General features: G+C 39.4%; 1 protein-coding gene across 4 annotated transcripts in view; it reads left to right on the top strand.

Moving 5' to 3' along the window:
- Positions 1-24,257, top strand: part of PINX1 (PIN2 (TERF1) interacting telomerase inhibitor 1) — an 87,712-nt gene that overhangs the window by 26,388 nt on the left and 37,067 nt on the right. For 3 of the 4 annotated variants that reach the window (XM_045462184.1, XM_045462217.1, XM_045462207.1), the window contains one exon: positions 4,801-4,877. The exons of the other annotated variant lie outside the window; for it this stretch is intronic. In XM_045462184.1, coding sequence (XP_045318140.1) covers positions 4,801-4,877 — 77 coding nt within the window. The remainder of the gene's footprint in view (positions 1-4,800; positions 4,878-24,257) is intronic. 4 annotated transcript variants of the gene reach the window in all.

Raw genomic sequence — 24,257 nt, 5'->3', positions numbered from 1 at the left:
AATGATAAACCCTCAGTTTTCTCTAAGGTGGATGTTCTTTTTTTTTTTTTTTCAGTATATGAAATTTATTGTCAAATTGTTTCCATACAACACCCAGTGCTCATTCCAAAAGATGCCCTCCTCAATACCCATCACCCACCCTCCCCTCCCTCCCACCACCGCCCCCCCAGCCCCCCCATAAACCTCAGTTTGTTCTCAGTTTTTAAGAGTCTCTTATGCTTTGGCTCTCTCCCACTCTAACCTCTTTTTTTTTTTTTTTTTTTCCTCCTACCCCTCCCCCATAGGTTTCTGTTAAGTTTCTCAGGATCCACATAAGAGTGAAAACATATGGTATCTGTCTTTCTCTGTATGGCTTTTTTCACTTAGCATAACACTCTAAGGTGGATGTTCTTAGATCAACAGGAAACTTGGGTTCTGCCATTAGTCTCTCACATCACTTAAGCACTTACCTTCTTTCAGACTCAGTTTCCTGTCTTAAAAATAAGGAAAGATTTCAGGGGTGCCTGAGTGGCTCAGTTGGTTAAGCGTCTGACTCTTGATCTCAGCTCAGGTCTTGATCTCAAGGTTGTGTGTTTGGGCCCCATATTGGGCTCCATGCTAGGCGTGAAGCCTATTGAAAAATAAGTAGGTAAAATGAGGAAAGATTTCTCAGTCATTATAAAGTTCTAAAGTAGGTTCCATTTTATGACTTTTCAGATATGACCCATGTTATGGAACTTTTGATTGTTCAGCATGTTAAATAATAATCATTTTAGCCTGCGGGTATGCCCCGCAGTAACTAATTTGCTTATTTGATGAGGGTGATTCATGTTGTAACTCCCATGTGTGGTCCAGAGACCAAATCATGGGAAAATGGCATTTTACATAGCTTGGTTTGAAGAGTGAAGATAAAAATTTGACTTCAGTGAGATTCCAGTAGTGAATATCACTGTAAAATATACTGTTGCCTAAATACTGGCTATATCATTTTAGTTCTAATACATAATTATTCCTTTTTCTGGTCCCAAATTTCTGCTTTTATTTTGAAACAATTTATTATATAACTTAAAAGTTAATTTCATCTGTATTTGTTTAACAAGCCTAACTTCAGTGCAGTTTCTTTTAATTTGAAAAATGTTTGTTGAGGCCTCATCTACAGAGAGGAAAAGATAGGGAGAATGTGAAATTCTACAAAACCATTTTTGAAGTGTTTAGTATATGCAGTGGGAAGTTATCAAGAGAACGCTGCTTCTCCCGCCCCCCCCCCCCCCCCCACTGCCCCGCATCATGCGGTGGCTAGAAGAAAGGTCGCACGAACTGAAGCTGTGCAGCTTCACCCTAGTAATATTACTCAGCCTTCTTATTCCTGTGACAGTTTGCAGTATTTGCTTCTTAAACAAGGAAACTGTGCGGACAGCACAGGTCCTGGTAGCCGGTTTGCTAGCCTGGACACACCAGACTGTAGGACTGCTAGCGTGGTGACCTCCTCCCCATGTCGGACTCTGCTGGTGACGGGCATCCAGTTTCCTCTTCTGATTCTTTTGCCATTTAAATATAAAATAGCACCATGGCAGGCTTTTACAGAATCCTGACTGTCTTATTGGTTGTGAGGGTCTCACTTCTTTTCATTCCCTACTCTGATTCCTTCAGTTTTCCTGGTTTTCTGACATCACCCTTTCAGTGACGTTGCCATAATCTTTGGTCGTAGGATTATTATCGGTCCCATGTATTTTCATTAAAAACAGAAATCAGAATGCAGTGTTTTATCCTTTATTGGGGAACACAAATGAAATTTCTAAGCAAATGAAGCTTCCTACATACACCTGCAGTGGTTTTTTTGTTTGTTTTTTGGGTTTTTTTAAATTTTAACAAACGTATTTCTCAGACCTGCATTTCCTTGCCCTCGCCCCTTTACTCTGAGTAGAAAACTCAGGGTTTTTTTTAAGTCTTTGTTACAATACAGTGCTGTAATACATTTTTTTCCTTAGAACTTGTTGGGTTCTATATGACTTTTACCCTGAAAGTAAGAGCCTCCAAATCTCTGTGATTCTTCAATTGTTATGGTTTGTTTTTTTTTTTTTTTTGTAGTTTCATTTGCTTCCCTTGTGGACTCCTTGGTGTTGTAAAGTGTATCTGACTATAGTGGTAACTTCTCTCCTTTCCAAATTGCCACTTGGATAGACTGGAAAACCTAATAATCATGATTACTAGAAAAACAGCTAAAAAGATCATAAAGTACTCTTTTCTGAAAGTACTTGTTTATCCTTTTATGGACTTAAGTTCTATCAGCTTGGCTACTGGAAGCTGTTTTTCCTGGTTCTCAAAATGTTATGGCCAATTGAAGACTAATAGATAGATGACCCAAATTCAGACAGAGAACACATATTTCCTTTTAGTTTTTGATTGTCATTTTCTCTAACATCTAAGTTTATCAACAGTATTTGTTTTGATTTAACCTTAATTCAAAACTGAGACCAGTAAGCTTTCAAACTCAGTTTTAATATATATACCTGATTCCAAAATGGCCATAATTTTGTAACGTTGATAAACTTTTCACCCAAGACCATTGACTAATAACTATTTCAGTATTGCTTCCATCTTCACATTTTGATCTATCTTTAAGTCCCTTTCCATTGGTCTCTGACTCTTAATTCTTCTCTGTGTTTTGTTTTCCAGATCAAATCCAGAGCAAGGCCTGTAACAATCCTGGTTTCTACATTTACTTAAGTGAACTTTCTAAAGGATAAAAATTTCTGATACAAGAACCCATCACCAAAACCTTAGAAACACTTGCACCTTCATTGGTACAGCTTACTCTCTCTCCCAGCTTGGCAGTTTTCCCTTTGATGTTTAGATTTGTTTTCAATCTCTGCGTGTTCATAGTTTGACATCCTGTTTTAGAATTGTGATCTTGCATGTACCCTGCCTTCTTTAATCCCTTCAGCATTCCTTTTAGTTGAATTGCTATAAAAGAGATCTTAATTTGCATTTCTTTTAGGGTTTCTGTTCCATTCCAGAAGATAGGTTAGGGATAGATGGCGAATACATATTTTGAACTAAGTATAACTCCTTTTTCTGAAATAGAAGCTGCCACCCTGAATGTGCTCTGCCGTGCAAAATGGGTTATGCTGATGACAAAGCTAAGAATAGATCTCTAGACCTCCTCCTGAGGGTTTGTCCACTTATCCCCACTATGAGCAGTGTTATTCCCCACTTTTCTGGTTCATTTTCTGAGTTCTTGTCTGGGATATGCTTCATTTTGTTCTTAAGTAAGTTTCCTATGGGGTCTGTTGTATGGGTCTGCTTAATAATCAGAACCAGGAGGGCTTTGTTTCTAGCTCAGGAAGAAAGGAGAGAGTAACACAGAGCCACGAAGGAACATGTCCTTCCTGATAGAAACAGGTCGTATTGACTAGACCATTGAATCTGGTACTGCTGCCTATGAAACTGGTTATGGCGCCTGCCTTTGCATTAAATCCAAGGGTGTTTTGTTTTTTAATTTCATGGAGTCACTGAGCGATATCATATTTGAATGCCCCAGTGATTGTCAGTGAACTAGAACTTTCTGGGTCATGCCATTACTTTGCCAAGTCAGTTTGCTACAGGAAGCTAAGAAGACCAGTGGGTCCATGACATTGGAACTTAGGCTTCCTACTCAAAACAAAAATTCCTGTGTCTAACCTAGAGCCTAACTCCCCCGGAGCCTCAAGACTTTACATGTAGTAGTTACATTTTAAAGTGCATTTGCCATGTAGTTGACAAATGGGAAGAGATTCAGTTGACTGCTCACAGAGTATTATTGGTAGAAGTGGAAATTCCAAAGAAGTGAATTTTAACTTAGTTGGTTTGTGGGTTTGAAATTAAGTTAAAGAGTTTAGTGTTTTTAATAAGAGGCATAGGTCCTTTGGACAGTGCTTTGCCAGAAGCCATTTCATTTCCTGCTCTTATTATGTATCCTTTTATTTAAAGATGATATAGTTGTAACAGTAAAGAACATTTTAAAGAGAAAAATCTGATATCCTTTCACCCTAATGTAGTAATTTTTGTTTGCATTTATTCTTTTTAAATTTTTTCTCATTCATTCAATTAGTTATTGAGCTCCTATGTGTCCAATACAGTATGCTCTCATTCGTGTGTGTTTAAAAGCTGTAAAGCTACCAGCATTTTTTGTTCTGCATTTCATAATCCTGAGTAACTCATGTCTCCTTGAAGTAAAAAATATCTGTTTTAGGGGTGCCTGGGTGGCGCAGTCGGTTAAGCGTCCGACTTCAGCCAGGTCACCATCTTGCGGCCCGTGAGTTCGAGCCCCGCGTCAGGCTCTGGGCTGATGGCTCAGAGCCTGGAGCCTGTTTCTGATTCTGTGTCTCCCTCTCTCTCTGCCCCTCCCCCGTTCATGCTCTGTCTCTCTCTGTCCCAAAAATAAATAAACGTTGGAAAAAAAAAAATTAAAAAAAAAATATCTGTTTTATAAATGGGAAACCCAGAGACCCAGAAATCATAAGTGAAAGGTATACCAGTAGTAGAGCTAGCTTTGAAATTCAGTTTTCCTCTCATGCTACACGCTTTTGATTGTTTCTACCATAAAGAAGAGAACATCACGGATTCTGGTTGTGAAACACTGTCTTGAGTTTTAAGTCATTTTAAAATTTATTTGATTTTACTTGTTAACTAAGGAGTTGTTGTGAAGGGAGGCAGAAAGTAGTTTACAAAATTGTCTCTTTTCCAAAATCCATTTTGCTTTCAGGATTCTCATAGTTTATATTTGTGCCCCTTATTTTAGAAAGAATGGTATTACTGAAAGGCACCGTGTTGTTTTTCTAGGGAAGGATCTATCATCTCGGAGCAAAACAGATCTTGACTGCATTTTTGGGAAAAGACAGAGTAAGAAGACTCCTGAGGTATTAAGCCACATACAATTGATATGTTCTGTTTCAACACTGCTTGGTTTTCAGCTGTGCGTAGAACTATTTATATCTATTACTGATAGTACTCTTTAGATAAAGCTCCAAAAAAAAGATGTGAGAAGTCTCAAAGGCTAAATGTGACCTTCTTAATAATAGTAGTTGGAAGATACAAGGATTCTAAAGAAGAGTATGTGTCACCTGCTTTTTCCCTTGTGTGAGGACTAGAGTAAACTCTGGGAAGAATGCCTTTGCTGACATATTCAATGGGGAAAATGTCTCTCCCATCCGAGGATGCTTGCAGCGGTTTTGTTTGCTCAGACTGCATAACTGTTTGGGATATGGCTTGGGAGGGACAATGTCATCTACATAGTCCTGTCCTGGTCTGCTTCCTTTTAAAAACATTTTGAAAGTGTAGGATCATCACCAAGAATCTGTAAGGGATTTGGATGTAGTATTTCCTCCATTGTACAATAGTGTTTGTCTTAAAACTAGGTGAGAGCAGGGTGACTACACCGTACCCTACATGAGATGAGTCCATAATTCATAAGCTTCATTAGTAAATTGGGCTTTGTAATTTAGTATGGAGTTTTTTGTGCCATTTCCAAAGTAAGAGGCAGTCCTGAGTTTGGATGTCAAAATAGAATTTGTGAAATAGGGGTTTCTGGAGATATAGGAGTAAAAATTTAAAATTGGTGTTGCCTCCAAAAATCTGCAGTATGGTTGCTATAACTATTACTCAGTTAATCTGGTGTGTCCTACTTAGGTTTCTTTATTGGTTTCTAGCCAAGGCCCTGGTGCAATTTTTTCTGACATTTCTCTAGACTGACAGGAATTTTTCCAGGGTAGTAGCTTTTTGTTACTTCATATTATTTCCGAAGACTCTAGAATAAGCAGTTATTAGAAATTTTTGCTCGGTGATTTCCTTTGCAGGTTGGGACTAAATTCCATTTGTCAGGGCTTTTCTGCCCCTACACCTTTAAAGTGAGGACTGAGGAAGCAGTGCTCCGTTGGCTCGCTGAGGGGCGGTGTTTATAGGTCTCTGCTGAGTCATGTCAAAGGCAGGTGGGTCGTTAGGGAGGAGGCGTTCTGCCATCAGGCCACACTGGATGTTTCACTCCCAGAGAGGCTGTTGGAAAGAGCAGAGGATCATCAGACAGCCCTGCTTCTGGTCACCCCTCTGCCCCTCAGTGGTGACTGTATGACCTGGATTGGCTCAGGCAGGCCCCTGCCTTGTTCACTAAAGACTGCATTTGTCTTATCTGAGTCTTCCTCTTTAATCACTGTCCTTTGATCATGCTCCATAATTTGAGTATCCTCAAGGATGTTCTATCACCTCTGCACTGACCTAACCATGCCCTCCCATGGCCACACCTGGCACCTTTGCCTCGGCCCCATAGTCCATCCTGGACCCCTGAAAATAACCTTTTTGTTCCAGCTCTGTCAATCCTGCATTCTTACTGTGCTGGCATTTCTGGGTCTTTGCGTTCTTGGATTACTTGGCCTGCCTTTTTCTCCCTGCTGCCTGAAGCCGTGGTCTTTTGTAGCACTCTGTTTGAAATTTTATGGTTGAACAGATCAGGGAAGGAAACTTTTGGTAGAACTTTAAAAGAACTTCTGTGGTAAGCACAGGAAAGCTTTTTGTTAAAGGCAATTAGAGGTTTCTAATCCTCTGGCAGGCATCTGCCTGAGGACTACTGATGTTAGGTGCCTTGAGGTTTTCAACACTGTCTGGTATTACTTGGCCTTTTGACGGTGATGTCATTCATGACCACGTTGACGAGCCTGTATCTGAGGAGCTTCGGAAACAATTCTCTGGTACTAACCCAGGGAAAATCTATTTTGGTGCAGTTGGTGTGGAGAAGACCGGCCTTATAGGATCCTGTGCTTTGTGCAAGATTTATATCCAGGCGTGTCTTCATCTCTCATTCCAGCTTACGGTCCTCCTCTTGTTGACGCATTGAACATCCTGATTGTTCGCTGAGGAAGTTTTATATCAGGACGCAGCACTTGGTCTGTAGCAGTGGTTCTCAGCATCTCTTGCACTCAGTCACCTAAGGAGCTTTTTAAAAAATGATAATGCCAGGGTGCCACCCCAGGCCAGTTAAATCCTAATTTGGGGTTAGGGTCCAGGAATAGGTATTAAAAAGAGAAAAAGAAAAATCGTTTTAATATCAAATAAAGCCTACCCAGATGACACAGGTGATTATTGGGAGTAAGGATTGAGAGCCACTAGTAGAAGCCCTGTCATATGTGACATCTGGGAGAGCTTCTGACTTTAGAATTACGAATATTGCCTAGGACAGGGCTTCTGAAATCTTAATCTGGACACAGACCGTCTGGGAATTTTATTAAACTGCAGGTTCTGGTTCTTGAGGGTGGGGTGGGGCCCAAGAGTCTGCATTTCTGAGAAGCTCCCAGGTGATGCCGATGCTGCTGGTCACACTCTGCTGCATGCAGTACAAGGAGTAGATTGGGCCCCGGTGGTATTTGACATTTAATATACGTCTGTACGTATTTGCATATTACATGGAATGTATTTAAATCTAATCACATTTTAAGACACCAACTAAGAAGTATTTCTGTAAAGCAGAGTCACTTTTAAGTTTTTATTTAAATTCCAGTTAGCATTAAGTACAGTGTAGTATTAGTTTCAGGTGTACAATGTAGTGAGTCAGCACTTCCATACAATACCCGGTGCTATCACAAGTGCCCTCCTTAATCTCCATCACCTCTTTCACCCGTGCCCCCACCTACCTCCCCTCTGGTAACCCTCAGTTTGTTCTCAATAGTTAAGAGTCTATTTCTTGGTTTGCCTTTCTCTCTAAAGCAGAATCACTTTTAAATTTAAGTTTTAGATATGTGTGGATTTTCATATATAGAGTTGGCTCTCATTGAGGCACACCTGTACCTTCCCTGAATAAATTGTTGCTATGAAACCTTACCATGTTAGTTACAACGGTCCTTATAGCCAAGGGCAGGAGGCCTTTGATGAGATTTGTTTGAAAATACAACCTCTTTTGGTTCCTGTTTGCAGTTGGAAGTAGGATCACTTGTTTTTACTCCCTTGACCCCCTAACAGTATTGGCCTGAAATTATATTTGGCATTGCCAAGGTAAAGGTGCTGCTGGAAGTCAAATACCTAAAGAATCTTAGACACCATGGCAGTGTTGAATGTTGAAGTAGTAATCCTCCCTGGGTGCTCTGGTTAAGGTGCTGATGGTAATCATGTCTTTGCATCTGGATTTAAAGAACCTTGGGCATTGACCACATCTGGCTTGGGCAACATTGTCTCTCTCACAACTTAGCCTGACTTACTGATTTCTATAACCCCTGACTATTGTAGTGATAGAAAAGAAACTACAACCTTATGAAGCATGTATGTGCTGGACACTGTGAGAGACATATATGATAGTATTTCATTTAATCCTTGTAACAACACTTCTGTGAAGTAGGCATTATTATCACCTTTTTAGCAGTAAGGAAACCAAGGCTCAGAAGGATTTGTTATGAAGGTCCAACACAGCACAAATGGGGTTTAAATCCAGGTCCCTCTGACTCCAAAGTCCTTGTCCTTTTCCCTCTGCCACAATGTTAATTAACTTTTGTGCATTAAAAAAAAAAAAAAATCTATGTTTAAATGAGTCCAGTTATGCCTCAGAAATTTTCTTTGAGATTTTGTTAGAGACATAAGCAGTTAATACGTCATCATAATTTTGTGGGGAAATGGTTGGCTATTATTTTGCTGAAAATAATGGTTTAACTTCCAAAACCTCACTGCCTTGCCTTCAGTCAGAATTGAACTATGGTGGGTTCAGAAGCATATTACAAATGCCTGGGCCAGCTTTGGGAACAATTTACTGTGCTGGTGGGAGCTGAATTAAGAAAGAGCCAGACAGGGGCGCCTGAGTGGCTCAGTCGGTTAAGCATTCGACTTTTGGTTTCAGCTCAGGTCATGATCTCACAGTTTTGTGAGTTTGAGCCCACGAGCTCTGTGCTGGCAATGAGGAGCCTGCTTGGAATTCTCTCTCTCTCCCTTGCTCTCTGCCCCTTCCCCGCTTGTGCTGTAAAGAAAAAAAAGAAAGAGCTAGCTTTAGTTTCTGGAGCACAGATGCTGTGTTACTTGTGCATTTTCTGGTTTCTCATATGCATCAAATGATCTGAATACATTTATATTCAAGAAATATCTGCAACCCTTAATTAATAACAGATTTTTTTTGGCTTTTTGCTTTAAAGCTTCTTATTTGGAAATAATTACAGATGCATAGGAAGTTGCAAGGATAGTTCAGAGGGGTTTCTTGTACTCTTCACCCAGTTATCCCAGTGATTACATTTTGTACAACTATAGCATAAGATGAAAACCAGGAAAGTGACATTCATACAGTCTGTGTGTGTAGTTCTGTGTATGCCACTTTATCCCATTTGTGGATCCTGTAACCACTGTCTCAGTTAATTACAGAACTATTCCCTCACCATAAAGGTCTCCCTCATACTACCTCCACTTGTAGTCAACTCCCTTCCCTGCACCTTCCCCAACCTCAGCAACTGCTGCTGTCAACACAATTGTCTGATTCAAGATTGAATGTTCTATGTATCAGCCATTTGATCTCTCACAGTTACATGCTGGGTCCACTTACATCTGTAACAATCAGTACCCAGATTTTTTTTTTTTTTTAATTTTTTTTTCAACATTTATTTATTTTTGGGACAGAGAGAGACAGAGCATGAACGGGGGAGGGGCAGAGAGAGAGGGAGACACAGAATCGGAAACAGGCTCCAGGCTCTGAGCCATCAGCCCAGAGCCCGACGCGGGGCTCGAACTCACAGACCGCGAGATCGTGACCTGGCTGAAGTTGGACGCTTAACCGACTGCGCCACCCAGGCGCCCCTCAGTACCCAGATTTTAAGGGCTTATTGTAGTTTCCATGATCTACCTTGGACACTTAATGCTTGCTAGCTTTTATGTCTTTTGCTAGATTGTATGTCTTCTATCTTGTGGAACTTTAGAAAATGCCCTGTAGAAATCAGATTGTTTGATGTCTTTAAAATCCAAATGTATTGATGAAGTCCTTTACTTTAGTAATGTCAGAAGTACATGAAACTGTAAAGTGATGATAAATATAAAGTGGTATCATTATTATATGACAGGTTTGTTCTGTGCAACATGTCAGTGCAGGAGAGGTCCTTGGACAGTATCTCTGGGTACACTCATTATAGTGGGTTGGTGAACTCCTCTAAGTTGCATGCAGAATTTGTTTGTGGGCTTATGTACATGTAGGTATGGATATATAAAGTCCAGAGCTTTCATCAGATTTTCCTGGGAGTCCTTGATCCAAAAGGAATTTTTAAAATCCAGGAGTGTGCATAAAAAATCTCTTCCTAGTTAAAAAAAAAAATTATATAAAATGAACATTTTCTTTGTGAGGGTAGTAGTAGTAGTGAGCCTTGTATTATGTAGAGGAGCAAACTGTGCCAGACCAGGAATCTGATTCTTTAATTATTTTGAATATAATATGTAGGAAAAAAAAAACACATCAAAATAACAATCTAAGCTAAACCTAAGATGTCTGGGACACATTGATGAAATTTCGATTATGCCTTTTATCCTCTCTCTGATCTTGACACATCAAACGAAGAAATCAATCTCCTGTATTTTTACACATGGAGTTTTTCATCCATCACACACACTGGACAGTAAACTACATAAAGAGAGAGGATTTGTGTTGTATTCATCTCTGGGCCTCTGGCATGGCCTTGAGTCAGTGCTTGGCACATGGTAGGAATTCAGTAAATTAAAATCTCCTTGCACTTCTGTTTTTTAAAAATGGACTTGTTTCTCATCTTAAAAATGGTTTATATAGCTTCAAGGTTGATATTTGAAATATTTTTTGGGGGCGCCTGGGTGGCGCAGTCGGTTAAGCGTCCGACTTCATCCAGGTCACGATCTCACGGTCCGTGAGTTCGAGCCCCGCGTCAGACTCTGGGCTGATGGCTCAGAGCCTGGAGCCTGTTTCCGATTCTGTGTCTCCCTCTGTCTCTGCCCCTCCCCCGTTCATGCTCTGTCTCTCTCTGTCCCAAAAATAAATAAACGTTGAAAAAAAAAAATTTAAAAAAAAGAAATATTTTTTTTCCTTTTGGAATGTTTTAATTAATAAATAACTGTCTCTTCTCTGAGAGTAGGAAATATTCATCAGTTAACTTTCAGTCCTACGCCAAGCATAATCCACTGGTACACCTAGTAGTTTCTCAAGAAAGGATTATTGATTGAATGAATGTTTGCTTATGCCATTTTGTGTTTTTAAAAATCAATCCCATTTGCCAGAAATTGGCCTTTAGACATTGCATTTCACTCTGGAATAGTGTTTCATAGGCTTAACTGTGTTGTATTTTTAAAGAAATTAAACCCTTCCTGTCTCTTTAGGAACTACCCTCTGACTTTCTCAGTGCTCAGTGTTTTCTCAAGCCGCAGAGACAATCTAGCGGCACTGTTGCCCTATCTGAATCTGGCTATTCAGAACTACTTGCTTAAATAGTGAAAGATCCTCACACACTACCGAGTAGTCAGAAACCTTTTAGTAAACTGCTGTGTATGGGAATGGTTGGTTGTACATTTCTAATTTCCAAGTCCTTCCTTTCCCCATCATCTTTGTAATAGGAAGACAATGACTCTGGATTGGAGTGCACCTAAATTGGAGATGTATGCACTTTCTATGGAGACAAAGAAATGATCGAATATATTGAACTGAGATTGCTAGGGCCCCTTGAGACCTACAGCATGTACTTGTGCTGGCCAGTGCCTGCCAGGAGTTACAGATACGTGTGTGTGTGTATGTGTGTGTATGTATCTTTTCTCACTTGGTGTGCAAGTGGGAGTTGGAGACGCTAAAAAACAAATTCCATTAGTTCCTATCTTGTTGAACTTCCTGATACTCCTCTTTTTTTTTTTTTTTTTTGCTTCTCTCATTTTTTCCCTCCCCCCACCTTTCCAGTTTCCTTCCTCTATCCAGCTTGTTTCCTGATTCAGCCTTATCACTAGAGAAAATACTCCTAAACCATATCAAGGATTGAGAATGTGTTACCAGCATTCCTACTTTGTTTCTCTAAACAGCGTGTTTCTGGCATAGTCTCTTGACAAAATAATTGTGTATTTATTCACCTCTATAATCTGATTGAATTAGAAACTTTGTTATTTCTTACATGCTCCCAGGATACCCCAGTTAATGATCACTTCGCTTGAATAATCTGATGGTTTTTGCCTTTTGAACCAAAGCATGACTTTTGTGGTTTATGTCCCTTTCTTGTCAGTTATCATGAATTCCCTCTCTTTCCCATTTCTGACTGTCAAATCTAAAAACTCACTTCCAAGCAGACCCTTCTCTTTTAGCTAATTGAATTCACGGAGGTATTTTTGAACTAATTTTTCCATTAGTTCTATAAATTGCCCTCAGTACCTCTTAAGGGAAGATCATTGGGAAAAGGAGAGTCTTTTTTTGTTTTTTGTTTTTTTAATTTTTGTTTGAAATGTCCTTGAGGGCTATTTCTCCTTAGTTCCAAATGTTCCTTTTAATTACCTATATTCATGAATTAAGTTGAGTTTTATAAATTGTTTCCAGAATACAAACTCTTAAATTTGAATGTTTCCCCCTTCTTGCAACCTCTGTCACTGCCTCCCCCTCCTCACCCTTGATCTGGGCATTAGCATTCAAAAGCTGGGCAGTTTTCCTATACTAGTATTTGGTAAAGCCATCTTCTAATGAAGAACCTTTTAGTTAGAGATAAATTTAAACCAAGCCCACAAACAAGCCAAATAATACATTTAAGTCTATATTAAGTTTATTTTTTTGCTGGCATTGATGACTTCAGTAATTCCCGTCACCATTTTGACTACTGATAACAGATCCAAAATAATCTGTCTAAGCTGGAAAACACTTTATTTAACCAAACTAAATAGATGAAAATTTGTGAAGATATGTAAAGCCTCATTTAATCCTGAAAAGATCCTATTTGGTAGCAGTTAGATGAGAATTAACTTAGAGGCCGGGACATGCAACCTGACCACAGTTTTACATAAGCCAAAGCATGTAGTATGGCAACTATCTTGCATGGAGGCTTGTGCTGTGTCAGAATGATTGTGCCTCCATGCTGAAAGAAGCAGGCTTTTTGCTTATTTTCTGCACTGGTGACCATATTTGAACTAGTCTGTTCAGGCCTGGGTGCCATACTTTAAGAGTGTGTTCAGACATGAGCCCTAGGGACCAAAGTATCAGGAAAGCAGGTTATGCACAGAACTAGCAAATGACCAGTTAGGAAATTCTGCCTGAATTCTGAGAAATCCTGACTTGAACTTAAATAGTTTTACTGGTCGTCTCAAAAAGGAACAGATTTGTTTGTTATGCTTCATAAGGAAAAACTAGTACTGATGGATGAAATTGATAGATATCTACCTAGAGAAAAGAAGCAACATGGGCTGATCAGCTGTAGGATGTACCTTGTGGTTTGTGTGAGGAATTCTTGAAATGAGGGAGTCTGAACTAAATGCTTTTGAGTACTTCCAACTCTAAGGTTCCCTGATTCTGAAGTAAAGAGGACACATGAAATACATTTGAAATAAGTTTTATGTTGTCCTAGACTACAAAGGAAAAACATTACTTGGATTCCTCTTCTTGATTCTCCTGTACTTGGGACAATTTTGGCTTTATCTACTTCTGTTCCTTACCCAGGAGATGAATGTAAAAAGTCTTTGGTGTGTTTAAGCAAGAAATTGCATAATATTGAGGTAGAATAGCAAGTTGTCTTAACAATTCAAGCCTTAAAGGAGTTATTAGAAATGTTGAGTGTCAAGGTGAAGTTAACCGTCCTGGATGTTTTTTAATGTGTAAACTCCATTTTCTTATTTAGTGAGAGCGTTGAATTGTATGTCCTTCAACTAGATTCTGTTTTCCAGAGATTCTCCTCAGTGATATTTCCCATTCCACATACTCTTCTAGATTGACCCTTGCCACTGTCTCATCATGACAGTGGATGAGAAGTGGAGCCCAGTCCCCTCCCCTTCCATCTGGGCAGGACTGTGACTTGCTTATAGTGATAGAGTGTAGCAGGGGGGATGCTGCCTGACTTCAGCAGCCTTGCTGGCTAAAATACTTAACTCTTGAAGGCTTCAGCCTTCATATAAGCAGTGCAGTAGCCCTGAACCCCCAAGCTGTAAGAAAGCCCAAAGCCCAGACTAGCCCACGTGGAGAGCATGGCACACAGAATTATGCAGGTGCCCAAAAAGTACATGAAGAGAAAGAGGTTCTGGTCAACACCCTTTGATCGTTAGAGAGAACTGTAGCCAGACTCTTTGCCCAGCCAAACTCTTCCTTGAATTAGTGACCCACAGAAATAGCATGTGGTAATGAAAGGATTGTTGTTTTAAGCTGCTAAGTTTTGCAGTGATTTGTTGCCCAGATAACTGAAGTGGTTCTCTTAGGATCTGTCATTCTGTGGTTCTGTGATTATACATTGATGGTGAACCTGGTAGATCTGTCTTAACCTGTGGAATGAGGAAATGATGTCATCAAATGAATTGTTTTGTTTCTCTGGTTTCTTCTAAATTTTTTTTTTTTTTCAACGTTTATTTATTTTTGGGACAGAGAGAGACAGAGCATGAACGGGGGAGGGTCAGAGAGAGAGGGAGACGCAGAATCGGAAACAGGCTCCAGGCTCTGAGCCATCAGCCCAGAGCCCGACGCGGGGCTCGAACTCACGGACCGCGAGATCGTGACCTGGCTGAAGTCGGACGCTTAATCGACTGCGCCACCCAGGCGCCCCTCTCTGGTTTCTTCTAAAGGGAGGCTCAATCAATGGAATATGGCATTGAGCAGGCACTTCAGAGTTTGATAAGCCTGTGTTTGATCCATGAGTAGTGTGAAGACTGTGTGATTTGGAGCAAGTTACTTACCTCTCTGAGCCTCAGCTTTTCCATTCATAAAATTGGCATAGTAAATCATCTAGCAAGATTGAATAAGCCGTGTAAAGTTCTCAGCAAGTCTCTTGCATGCAATAAGTGCCCAACGTATCTTTGTTGCTGCCTCTAAGATCACTGTCATTATAATTGTTAATACACTCAAATTTAAGGTGGTAAAAATAAACCTAATATAGAAATGAGAAAATTTTAATCCATTTGCACACAGTCACATGCTGAGCAATATTTAATATAAATGTACTGACTAAACTTACTCATTGCCAATAAGCCCTTCCTTAAAGTCCTCCAGCAGGGAGGCTTTTTTGTTATCATTTTGCTATTGTAGCAATTATAGAGGATTTCTTAGCATATCGATTTTGTTTTAATTAATATTTAAGATGAGTAATAACTAAGGCAGTGATCTTCCTTGTAATGTGATGTCCTGTACAATTTGGGTAGAGGTATTAGCATTTGTTTATCATGTAAAGAATTCATTGCTTTTAAAAAACATGAGAAAAAGAAAACTGAGGTAAAAGCTCTTTATCACCATTAACATTTGTTAAATATTCATGGAGATGATGGTACTGAATTTAATAAGTTTCAAAATGTATTTGATGCTATCCCTATTCCCAAAAGATTTACAGTGGTTTAGTACTGTTAGAGTCTGTTTGTTTATGAAAAGATAATAGGATCTCAGGACAGATAGACTCTTAAGATCATCTAGTTTATGCCCCTGTATCAAGCAGGACTATTTCTGTCATCATTGTGGAAATTAGTGTGATTCCATTATCAGAAGAAAGAGAAAACGATTTTTTAATGTGAGCTTCAGAGATTAAGTTAGATATAGAGAATGTTCTTTAAAGAGGAAGTGGACGGTACAAATTATTTAGAGAGGTCATAGAAAATTTAACTTCTGGAGATACTTGCAAGTGGAATTAAATGCCAACTAAGAGAATTGAGGGACAGTCCATTTAGGAAGCACCAGGAGACCATTACCCTCCCCTTTTCTTTCACTAAAGTTCATCTGAGCAACATGACATCCTGGAGATAGGAAAGGACAAAATAGTAAATAGTTTACCAAGGATATTAAACTTAAATCAAGATGATCCTTTGTACCTGAGTACATTCTTCACTTCTATTAATCCTTTTTTTTTTTAACGTTTATTTATATATTTTGGGAGAGAGCACGTACACACACGTGTACATGGGGGAGGGGCAGAGAGAGGGGGAGAGAATCCCAAGCAGGTTCCACACTGTCAGTACAGAGCCCAACACAGGGCTTGATCTCACAAACCGTGAGATCATGACCTGAGCCGAGATCAAGAGTCAGATAGATACTTAACCGACTGAGCCACCCAGGCACCCCTGTATTAATACTTTCGAAACCAGACACAAAAGATATCCTCTTACAGGATATGTTCAGTTGTTTTCTTCTCTTCCATAATAAACATAGTTTGTTGGCACTTATTTAATAATTGGAAAGCTGGGAAAACTTCAACGGTTATAAAAATTTACCTAGTGTATCCCAAGTATTACTGTAATTGCTGAAGCTGCGAAGATGATAGGATTTGGTCCCCTTCATGGAATTCACGGTCCTCTGCTAGAGGAGATAGATGTCAAGATATCTTGAATATAATGTAATAAATTCTATAAGAGAGTATAAAGAGTCTTTTCTGCAGTGTATTTTTCCTATAGCAGCCTGAGTGATCTTTTGAAAATGTAATTGAGAGCATGTTACTACTGTGTTTAAAACCCTCCCACATTTTCTTGTCACAGTGCAAAAGGCAAATCTTTACAGTTGCCTAAAGTCCTATATGTTGTGCTCCCCCACCCCCACCCCGGCCCTCTCTCTTATACAGACACACACACACACACACACACACACACACACACACACACACTACCAACCTACCTCATCTTCTGGGTTTTTGGTACCCACTCTGCCCTCATCACACTGGCTGCTTTGCTGTTTCTCTATAGGAAAGCTTCCACCTCAAGTTTAAGTACTTGGTGGCTCCTCTGTGTGGAGTGGCTTGCCCCTGCCTCCTCTGTGTTTTTGTCCAAATGTCCTCTCAGTTGGTCTTCATTGATTATCCTATATATAATTGAAAACACAAACAATAACAACAAAAAACTGTGACACTCTCATACCTTCTCCTTTGCTGTGTTTTTCTCCATAGCAGTCACTGCCATCTGATGTACTAAATTGTTTACTTACCATCTTTCTTCAGTAGATTGGAACCCCCGTGAGGGCAGGAATTTTTGTACTGTCTAGCATTTAGAAACATGCCTGGCATGGAGTAGGTTCTCAGTGAAGGTTTTGTTGAATTGAACTCAGTTACTGAAGTATGTTTTAAACATTGTGGAAACACAGACCAGAGAACCATTAACTTTTACCATGATGTCAGAAAAATCTACAGAGAAGAACTGGTGATTGATCTCAGCCCAAAGGGCAGGAGTGTCTGAATGGACAAGGCATAGAAAAAAAGGTGTAACATGAACACCTTATCCTGGGTCTCAAACTCAAATGTCAATAGGATCTAGGCATCTGACTGTAAATGTGTGAATAGTCTAACTGTAAGATTATAGGGAATCAGGGAAATTGATATCCTGTCTGGAAGTCTCCAAGATTCATAAAATAATAACCATGATGTTGATGATGGTAGTGGTAGTAGATCTTGTTCAGGACAAGTGAAACGTGTTTGTGATCTCCTGTAACACAGACTGCTGGTTTGGAATCTTTGGCTTAGCTGGAGGTGAGAAAGCCAGGGAGTTTTATGTACGTAAGTAAGTGTGCAAGTGTGGAATTGAGCAAAGACCAGCTGCTCAGGACCACCTTGCAGAGGCTAGGCAGCATACGACACATATATAAGAGGTGCTTCCTATCTCCTGCATTTGTGAAGATTCACATCAATCTTCTGTGGAACTTGTATTCCTCTGATATTTGAACTTGTACTTCTTCATGCTTTGTGGTGCCTGTCAGAGGCTAAGAAACTGGAAGAGCCTGCAGCACCACGGGCGGCTGCTTGACTGGAGTGAGAGCTGAGTGTAAATAATGCCTGAGATGAGGTTGCTCGTGGCCTCGTCTAACTCAGCGTGCAGGTGAAATCATTCCAAGTGAGTAAGAAGCATTGCAGAGCTAGATTTTCTATTGAGCACAGCTTTTGATAAAAAGAACAAGAGCTAGATATTGACTTTTTGGTGCCTGTTCTATCAGTGGTCTGTTAATCAACAGAGGATAAATTATTGCTCCTCAGAAACAGGAAAGGATCCCCTTGGCTTGAAGGCATTTCCGCCTTTCTTTTCTTTGTTTTTTCTCTTTATTGGTAGAGGATCTTTCCTCCAGCCATTTGCTCCTTGGGGGTTTTGTTAAGGACTGAAGGGAAACTGAAAGGAGCTCTTTTGATTTATCTTCTATCGTTTCCTTTTGGTCACTCCACAAGGCTAAAATAGCCGAGTTGGCTTTAATATGTCGCCATTAGAGACCAAACATTAGCTGGAATAAACCATCATGCCTCACAATGAAAAATGTCCCCTGATTGGCTAATTAATCAGTCAAAGGGGAATGACATGGCTCTCGGCTTGAGGGACTCTGCTAGAGAGAAACAGGCTGTTGATAAATGGTTTTCCAACAAATTCATATATCAAGGAAACTTAGTCATTTTTTAACTATAGTTTGTGTGACTGTAATTTTTTCCAACTTTTTCTTTTCTGCTGCTCTTGCTGTTTGGGCTGCGTTTTTTATTGTTGATAAAAAAAATATGGGATTTTAGATATGAGAAAATAAATGCTTTCTACTTATTCATGTCTCTTAGTCTGATTGGTTGTGCCTGTCTAGGGTTTATCAATAGGTGGAAATCCACTTTCTCCAAAATAATTTATGAAATTAAAGTTTCCTGGCTTTCTTCAAAGTTAAGATCTCCAGATTGTGGTCCACGCTGCCTAAGTTTGAACCCTGGCTTCATCAGTTGCTGGCAGTGAGCTCCTAGGCCAATTACCTAACCTCTCTGTGCTTTAATTTCCTCACCTTTAAAATGGGGTAATAATGGTATTACCTAAAAGGATTCTTAGTTTGGAGATTAAATGAGATCATCTGGAAAGCAGTTCAAATAGTCCCAGGCACATAGTGATAGTGAGCATTCGTTTTGTTCCTTGTTATTTTTCAAAGTGATACCTGCACATTGATTTTAAAAATTAAGCTGCACTGAACAGCTTATAATGAAAAGCAGCATTCTGCATTCACATCCTGTGCTGCTCCATCTCCCAAGTGTTCCCTCCAGAACCTCAAAGTCTTTTAAAATTATAGGGTATTTATTTTCATATTTAAAGATGTCTGTTACAGTGACATTCTTTTTTTTTTTTTTTTTTTTAACGTTTATTTATTTTTGAGACAGAGACAGAGCATGAATGGGGGAGGGTCAGAGAGAGGGAGACACAGAATCTGAAACAGGCTCCAGGCTCTGAGCTGTCAGCACAGAGCCCGACGTGGGTCTCGAACTCACGGACCGTGAGATCATTACCTGAGCCGAAGTCGGCCACTTAACCAACTGAGCCACCCAGGTGCCCCTACAGTGACATTCTTGATGAGTTAATTTTTTTAACATCATCTGGACTTCTCTTTCAGTAGGTTGCTGAAGAGAACTGTACTGACATAATTATTAGTTAATTTAAAATTTGGTATTTATATTTTTATGACTATGTAAATATTGTTCCTTGCTAAGCCAAGTAGTGTACTGTTATTTCTTTTATAAGTGTACATGTCCTTTTATAATTTTGCATTTTCTGGGACAAAGGGTGTATCCATGTAACTTTTTCTATTTCCTTAATAGCCTTTTAATAGAATACTTTTCTGCAGTGTCGAACATAGTGGGTAATCATTCAGCTCAGTTTTTTCCCCAGGGATTGCCTTCATTCTGCTTACTTTGGCCGTTGGGTTTGCTCTAGCCCTGTCATCCCAAATTTTCCTTCCACCCTGCTCCTCTTCTCTCTTTTGTCCTGTGTCTCCTCACTCCTCTTCCTCCAGCTTTCTGAGAAGGTTTCTTTTCAGACTTTTGAAGGTATTACTCTAGTCTCTTCTGATTTCTATTGCTGCTGTTCTTATTGTGTTCCTCTACATGTGTCTGTTTTGTCTTCAGGAGTTTTTAGGATCTTTTTATCCTTGGATTTCTAAATTCTCATGGAAATGTGAGTTGGTTGGGAGTTTTTAGTCATGAGATACTTGATAAGCCTTCCACTGTGAAGATTCATGTCTTTCTGTCAGTTCTGGAAATACCTTTTATTCATTCTTTGATAATTTCTTCCTTTCCTTTTTCTCTGGAAGTCACTAGTTACATGGTGGGCATCTTCAATTATTCTTCAGATTTTCTTCATCTTTTGTCTCCTATTTTTCTGTATCTGAATTCACTTTTGGATTTTCTTTGATATTTTTTCTTTCAATCTTTCTATTAAATTTTAAGTTTTGTTTTCATATTTTTAATTTCCAAGAGCTGCTTCTCATCATTTGATTGTTCCATTTATTTATTTATTTATTTATTTATTAGTAGCATCCTGTTCTCGTTTCATGGGTGCAGAGTGCCCCTGTATCTCTCAGTGCATTATTTTATGAAAGCTACAGGTTGTTTTTCTCTTCTTCCTCTGAGCTCCTTTTTTTCTGTTGGAGTTTGGGTGTGGTTTCTTTCATGTTGGAGACCTTCTCCGTAGTCAGATGTTCCTTTGCTCTCCAGCCCTCATTTGAGTCAATCAGTGAACAGCTGATCGAGAGCTCTGTTTGCATAGGCACCACTGCTTTCTTTTAGTGAGGTTCAGTTTCTCTAGAAAGGCACTGTTGCTTTCTAGAGAACGTGGCCTGGGTTCTGGTAAGGGATGGGGTGGGGAGGTCATTGCTGTATACTCAGGCCTCCTTGTCAGTGGAGCATCCACCCTGCCCTCCAGCTGCAAGTTAGGTTGTACCAGCAGAACCTCTCAAGGTCAGTCTTTCCAGAGATGAAAGCTCTTGTCTCCTCGCACATTTTTATTTTAGAGGGAAAAATGTCCATTTTTACAGAAGTTACCCATTCTGTAAGTAGATAGGGCCTAATGTACAGGATATTCAGCAAATCATCACTAAATGAGAAGGTTGGAAACATTAAGATGAAACCCTTTCACCTCAAAAGAAATATTTTTTTGGAAATTTAGCAACCCTTTTTCTCATCCATTAATTCCAAATGTAAACTATTTTATCTCAAAAGACTTGGGCCTGGTGAGGGTGGGGATTGCTTTCAAATCATGGGCCTAGCATTATTCCTGCTTTAAAACAAAACACAAAACACTCACTACTCAGATTTACTTTCTTATAAGATGCACTTAAACAAGATTGGCCTGGACATCAACTAAATTTTACATTATCCCTGGTCTCTCATGTGGACTTCTCCTCCACTTCCTCATTCTCCTCCTCCTCCTCATGACTGTCTCCTACTTCAGCCTTTGGAATGTATGTCTGAGGAAGACTGAAGATGCCCCCACTTTGAAGTGAAGGAGGGGGCATATTTGTCTTCACCTCTCTCCCTCAGCTCTAGTGTTGGTTCTTCATGTAGGTTAAGTGCAAGTAATTTGTTGAGTGTCTCTGTTGTCTAAAGTATATCATAGAAATATATTATTCCTAATTTATTATATACCAATGTGTGAGTGGGTTGCAGAAAGTACCCCGAGCTTCCAGAAATACATTGTTAACACCTTGACATGGAAGTCTTTGGGTGTGATTTCTGTAGTCAGCAAGCTGCATCTATTATATCATTTCTCCAAACACGCATTGAAGGAGGCCGTAGGTCAGACATCTTGCCCCTTGCTCCCATTTTCTTCTCCCACCGAAAGAATGAAAGGTGTTCTAACCAGGAGAGACAGGCCTCACCTACTGACAGGTTTGCCTTTCTTAGAAATTATAATTGCACTCTTGAGAAAGATTAATGGAAACCAGTTATGTTGTCGAAGTGGAAAGAGTAATGAACTGAGAGACAGGAGTAGATTTCCATTTCAGTGTTAGATTTGTTGGTAACTACCCTTGTGACTTTGAGCCAAGCCTTAACTTCTCTGGTCCTGAGTTTAGATGGAAGCATTTGTGGGGTGGCTTCATGTGAGAATGACAGCGAGTGGATTAAATGTACCCAGAGTTGTGGAGAAAAAAGTAAAACCGCGGACTACCTTTTCCATCAATGTATGTTGTATTTACCCAACATAAGTTGGATAATGAACTTGAGTATGATCTTTGATTTCTTTCTCTCCTTTGACCTTCATATGCAATCAGACCATCACCAACTCTTGTTGACTTGGTATTTTTAATACCTGTGGCATTCATCCTGCTTTTCCATTTTTACCAATATTATCATGGCTGTTATTACTTCTGATTGTTATTACCACTGAACTACTCTCCTGACTGGTCTGCCTGACAGCAGTTTTTCTTATTTTCAGGGCATCCTCTTATCTGTTTTCATGAAATCTCCTTCTTATAGTTCCAGTAGTCCCCCGTGTCTAACGAATGCACTGCCCTTTAGCCTAGCGTACCTCCACCAACCCTCCTGGCTCTGTATTCCAAGGGCTAATGCCAACTGATCTAAAATAAAGATCACCAGGACCGTGTCAGTCAGCTCCAGACATCTTTTGTCCTCTCACAGCTTTGTTTCCCCACACCGTTGCCACCACTTTCACTGCCCTTGCCTTGTCCACTCCGCCTGACCACTTCTTCCACTGTAGCTCAAGTCCAGCCTCCCGCCATTGAAGGAAGAGAAGGAATGCACACTTGTTCAGTCGAATAAGCATTGGTATTTAAATCCTGTTTCATTCATGTATTCAGATTTTTATTAAATGCCTCTGGGCCAAGCACTAGTCTAGATATTAATGATGCAGCAGTCAGCAAAACAGATAAGGATTTCACTGCCCTCTAGGAGTAAATTTCATGAAAGGGTTCCCCATGGTGGTCTTGCCTTCACTGAACTCTGCATTCGTCTGAGTTTGCTGTCACTGTGTGTTACCTTCACTTGTTACCTCTTTTATTATCCTTTTAATAGTGTATGTCTTACTGTTCTACGGCCATGACTTTGTGTCCCTTCATAGACCCTAGCTCAGTGTCTTTAATAGTTGCTCACTAGGAAACTAGGTAACTCTGAATTAGCTGGTATAATTAAATGGATAGATAGATTGAACTTTTGTAATATTCATGGGAATCAAGTGTATGGTTTTAATTGCAGGTTAATTTTCCTGCTTCTTAATTGATAACTAAATATAAGGACTGTTAAGTTTTGGTTAACTGCTAACAACCTTACGTTTCTGCTTTATTAAGAGTTACTTAAAAATTACTTCCATAGTAATCTATGGAAATCTATTTCAGTAGCAAAAAATATTTTTCAGTGCTGATAAAGAATCTGTCACTGATCAATCTTAGTAATGTTAAAATCAATCTTAGATTAGACCTTGCATGCACCTCACATATGCAATATCAACCTATGAAGTATTCTTGCTATAAAAAGTAGAATCAAAATCCGTTCAAATCTCTAAAAGTAACTTTCACTCTCAAAAAGTAGTGTATGGTGGTACAAGCTTAATGACTTTCTAAGGAAACAAAATTCCATAATGTGGAAAATTGTTAAGACAATTAATCCTATTTCTACAGTAAGTCATGGCATGGAAAGACATGGGATTTTCAGGGGGAAGGAGACTCTAGAAAGACCCTAAGAGATATGTCACTAGATATAATATGAAGGCCTAGTGTGGGACCTGATTTGAACCTTGAGAAGATACACGTGAGACAGTTGAGAAATCTACTTGTGGATTTGTGTTAGATAATACCAAAGAATTCTTGTCAGTTTTGTTCGGTGTGCTAATGGCATTGTGATTGTGTAAGAAAATTTCCTTATTTTTTAAGAGATCTATACTGAAAGGAGTAGGGCTAAAGTGACTTGGTATCTGAAATTTGCTTAGAAATACGTAAAGAAATACATAAACGAAGAACAAAGAAATGCTGTAACAATGTGGTAAAACCTTGTTAATTATCGATAAGAATATTGGGGGCTCACTAATTATGTATATATTTGAAAGCTTTCATAATCTAAAATTTGGTAAAGAATCTACTAATTATAATATTCTTTAACATTTATTTAGCTCTGCTCAAAGAATGGTATGATTATTTTGTGTGGTAGGTTCAAAATATCATGGTCATCCTTCAAGTGCAAAGTTGTTAGTGCCCAGTTTATTTTTGTCCTCATATGTCCTAGTTTACTCCTTCCTTAGATCCTTTCAATAAGTCTTCTTGTCATTTATATTAATATTAATAGAAATCAGGGATGGAAGCCAACAGAGAGAGAATAAAGGTGGAAGAAAGAGAATTGCCGTTAGAGAATGGCTAGCTTGATTCTTTCAGAGAGCATAATTCCTTGTTCTTTGAACACCTCATCCTCTCATACCTA

Source organism: Leopardus geoffroyi, chromosome B1 (genome assembly GCF_018350155.1).
Source record: "Leopardus geoffroyi isolate Oge1 chromosome B1, O.geoffroyi_Oge1_pat1.0, whole genome shotgun sequence".
In the NCBI taxonomy this organism is placed as follows: Eukaryota; Metazoa; Chordata; class Mammalia; order Carnivora; family Felidae; genus Leopardus; species Leopardus geoffroyi.
Note: the sequence above shows the minus strand (reverse complement) of the source record. Positions and strands in the feature narration are given on the sequence as shown.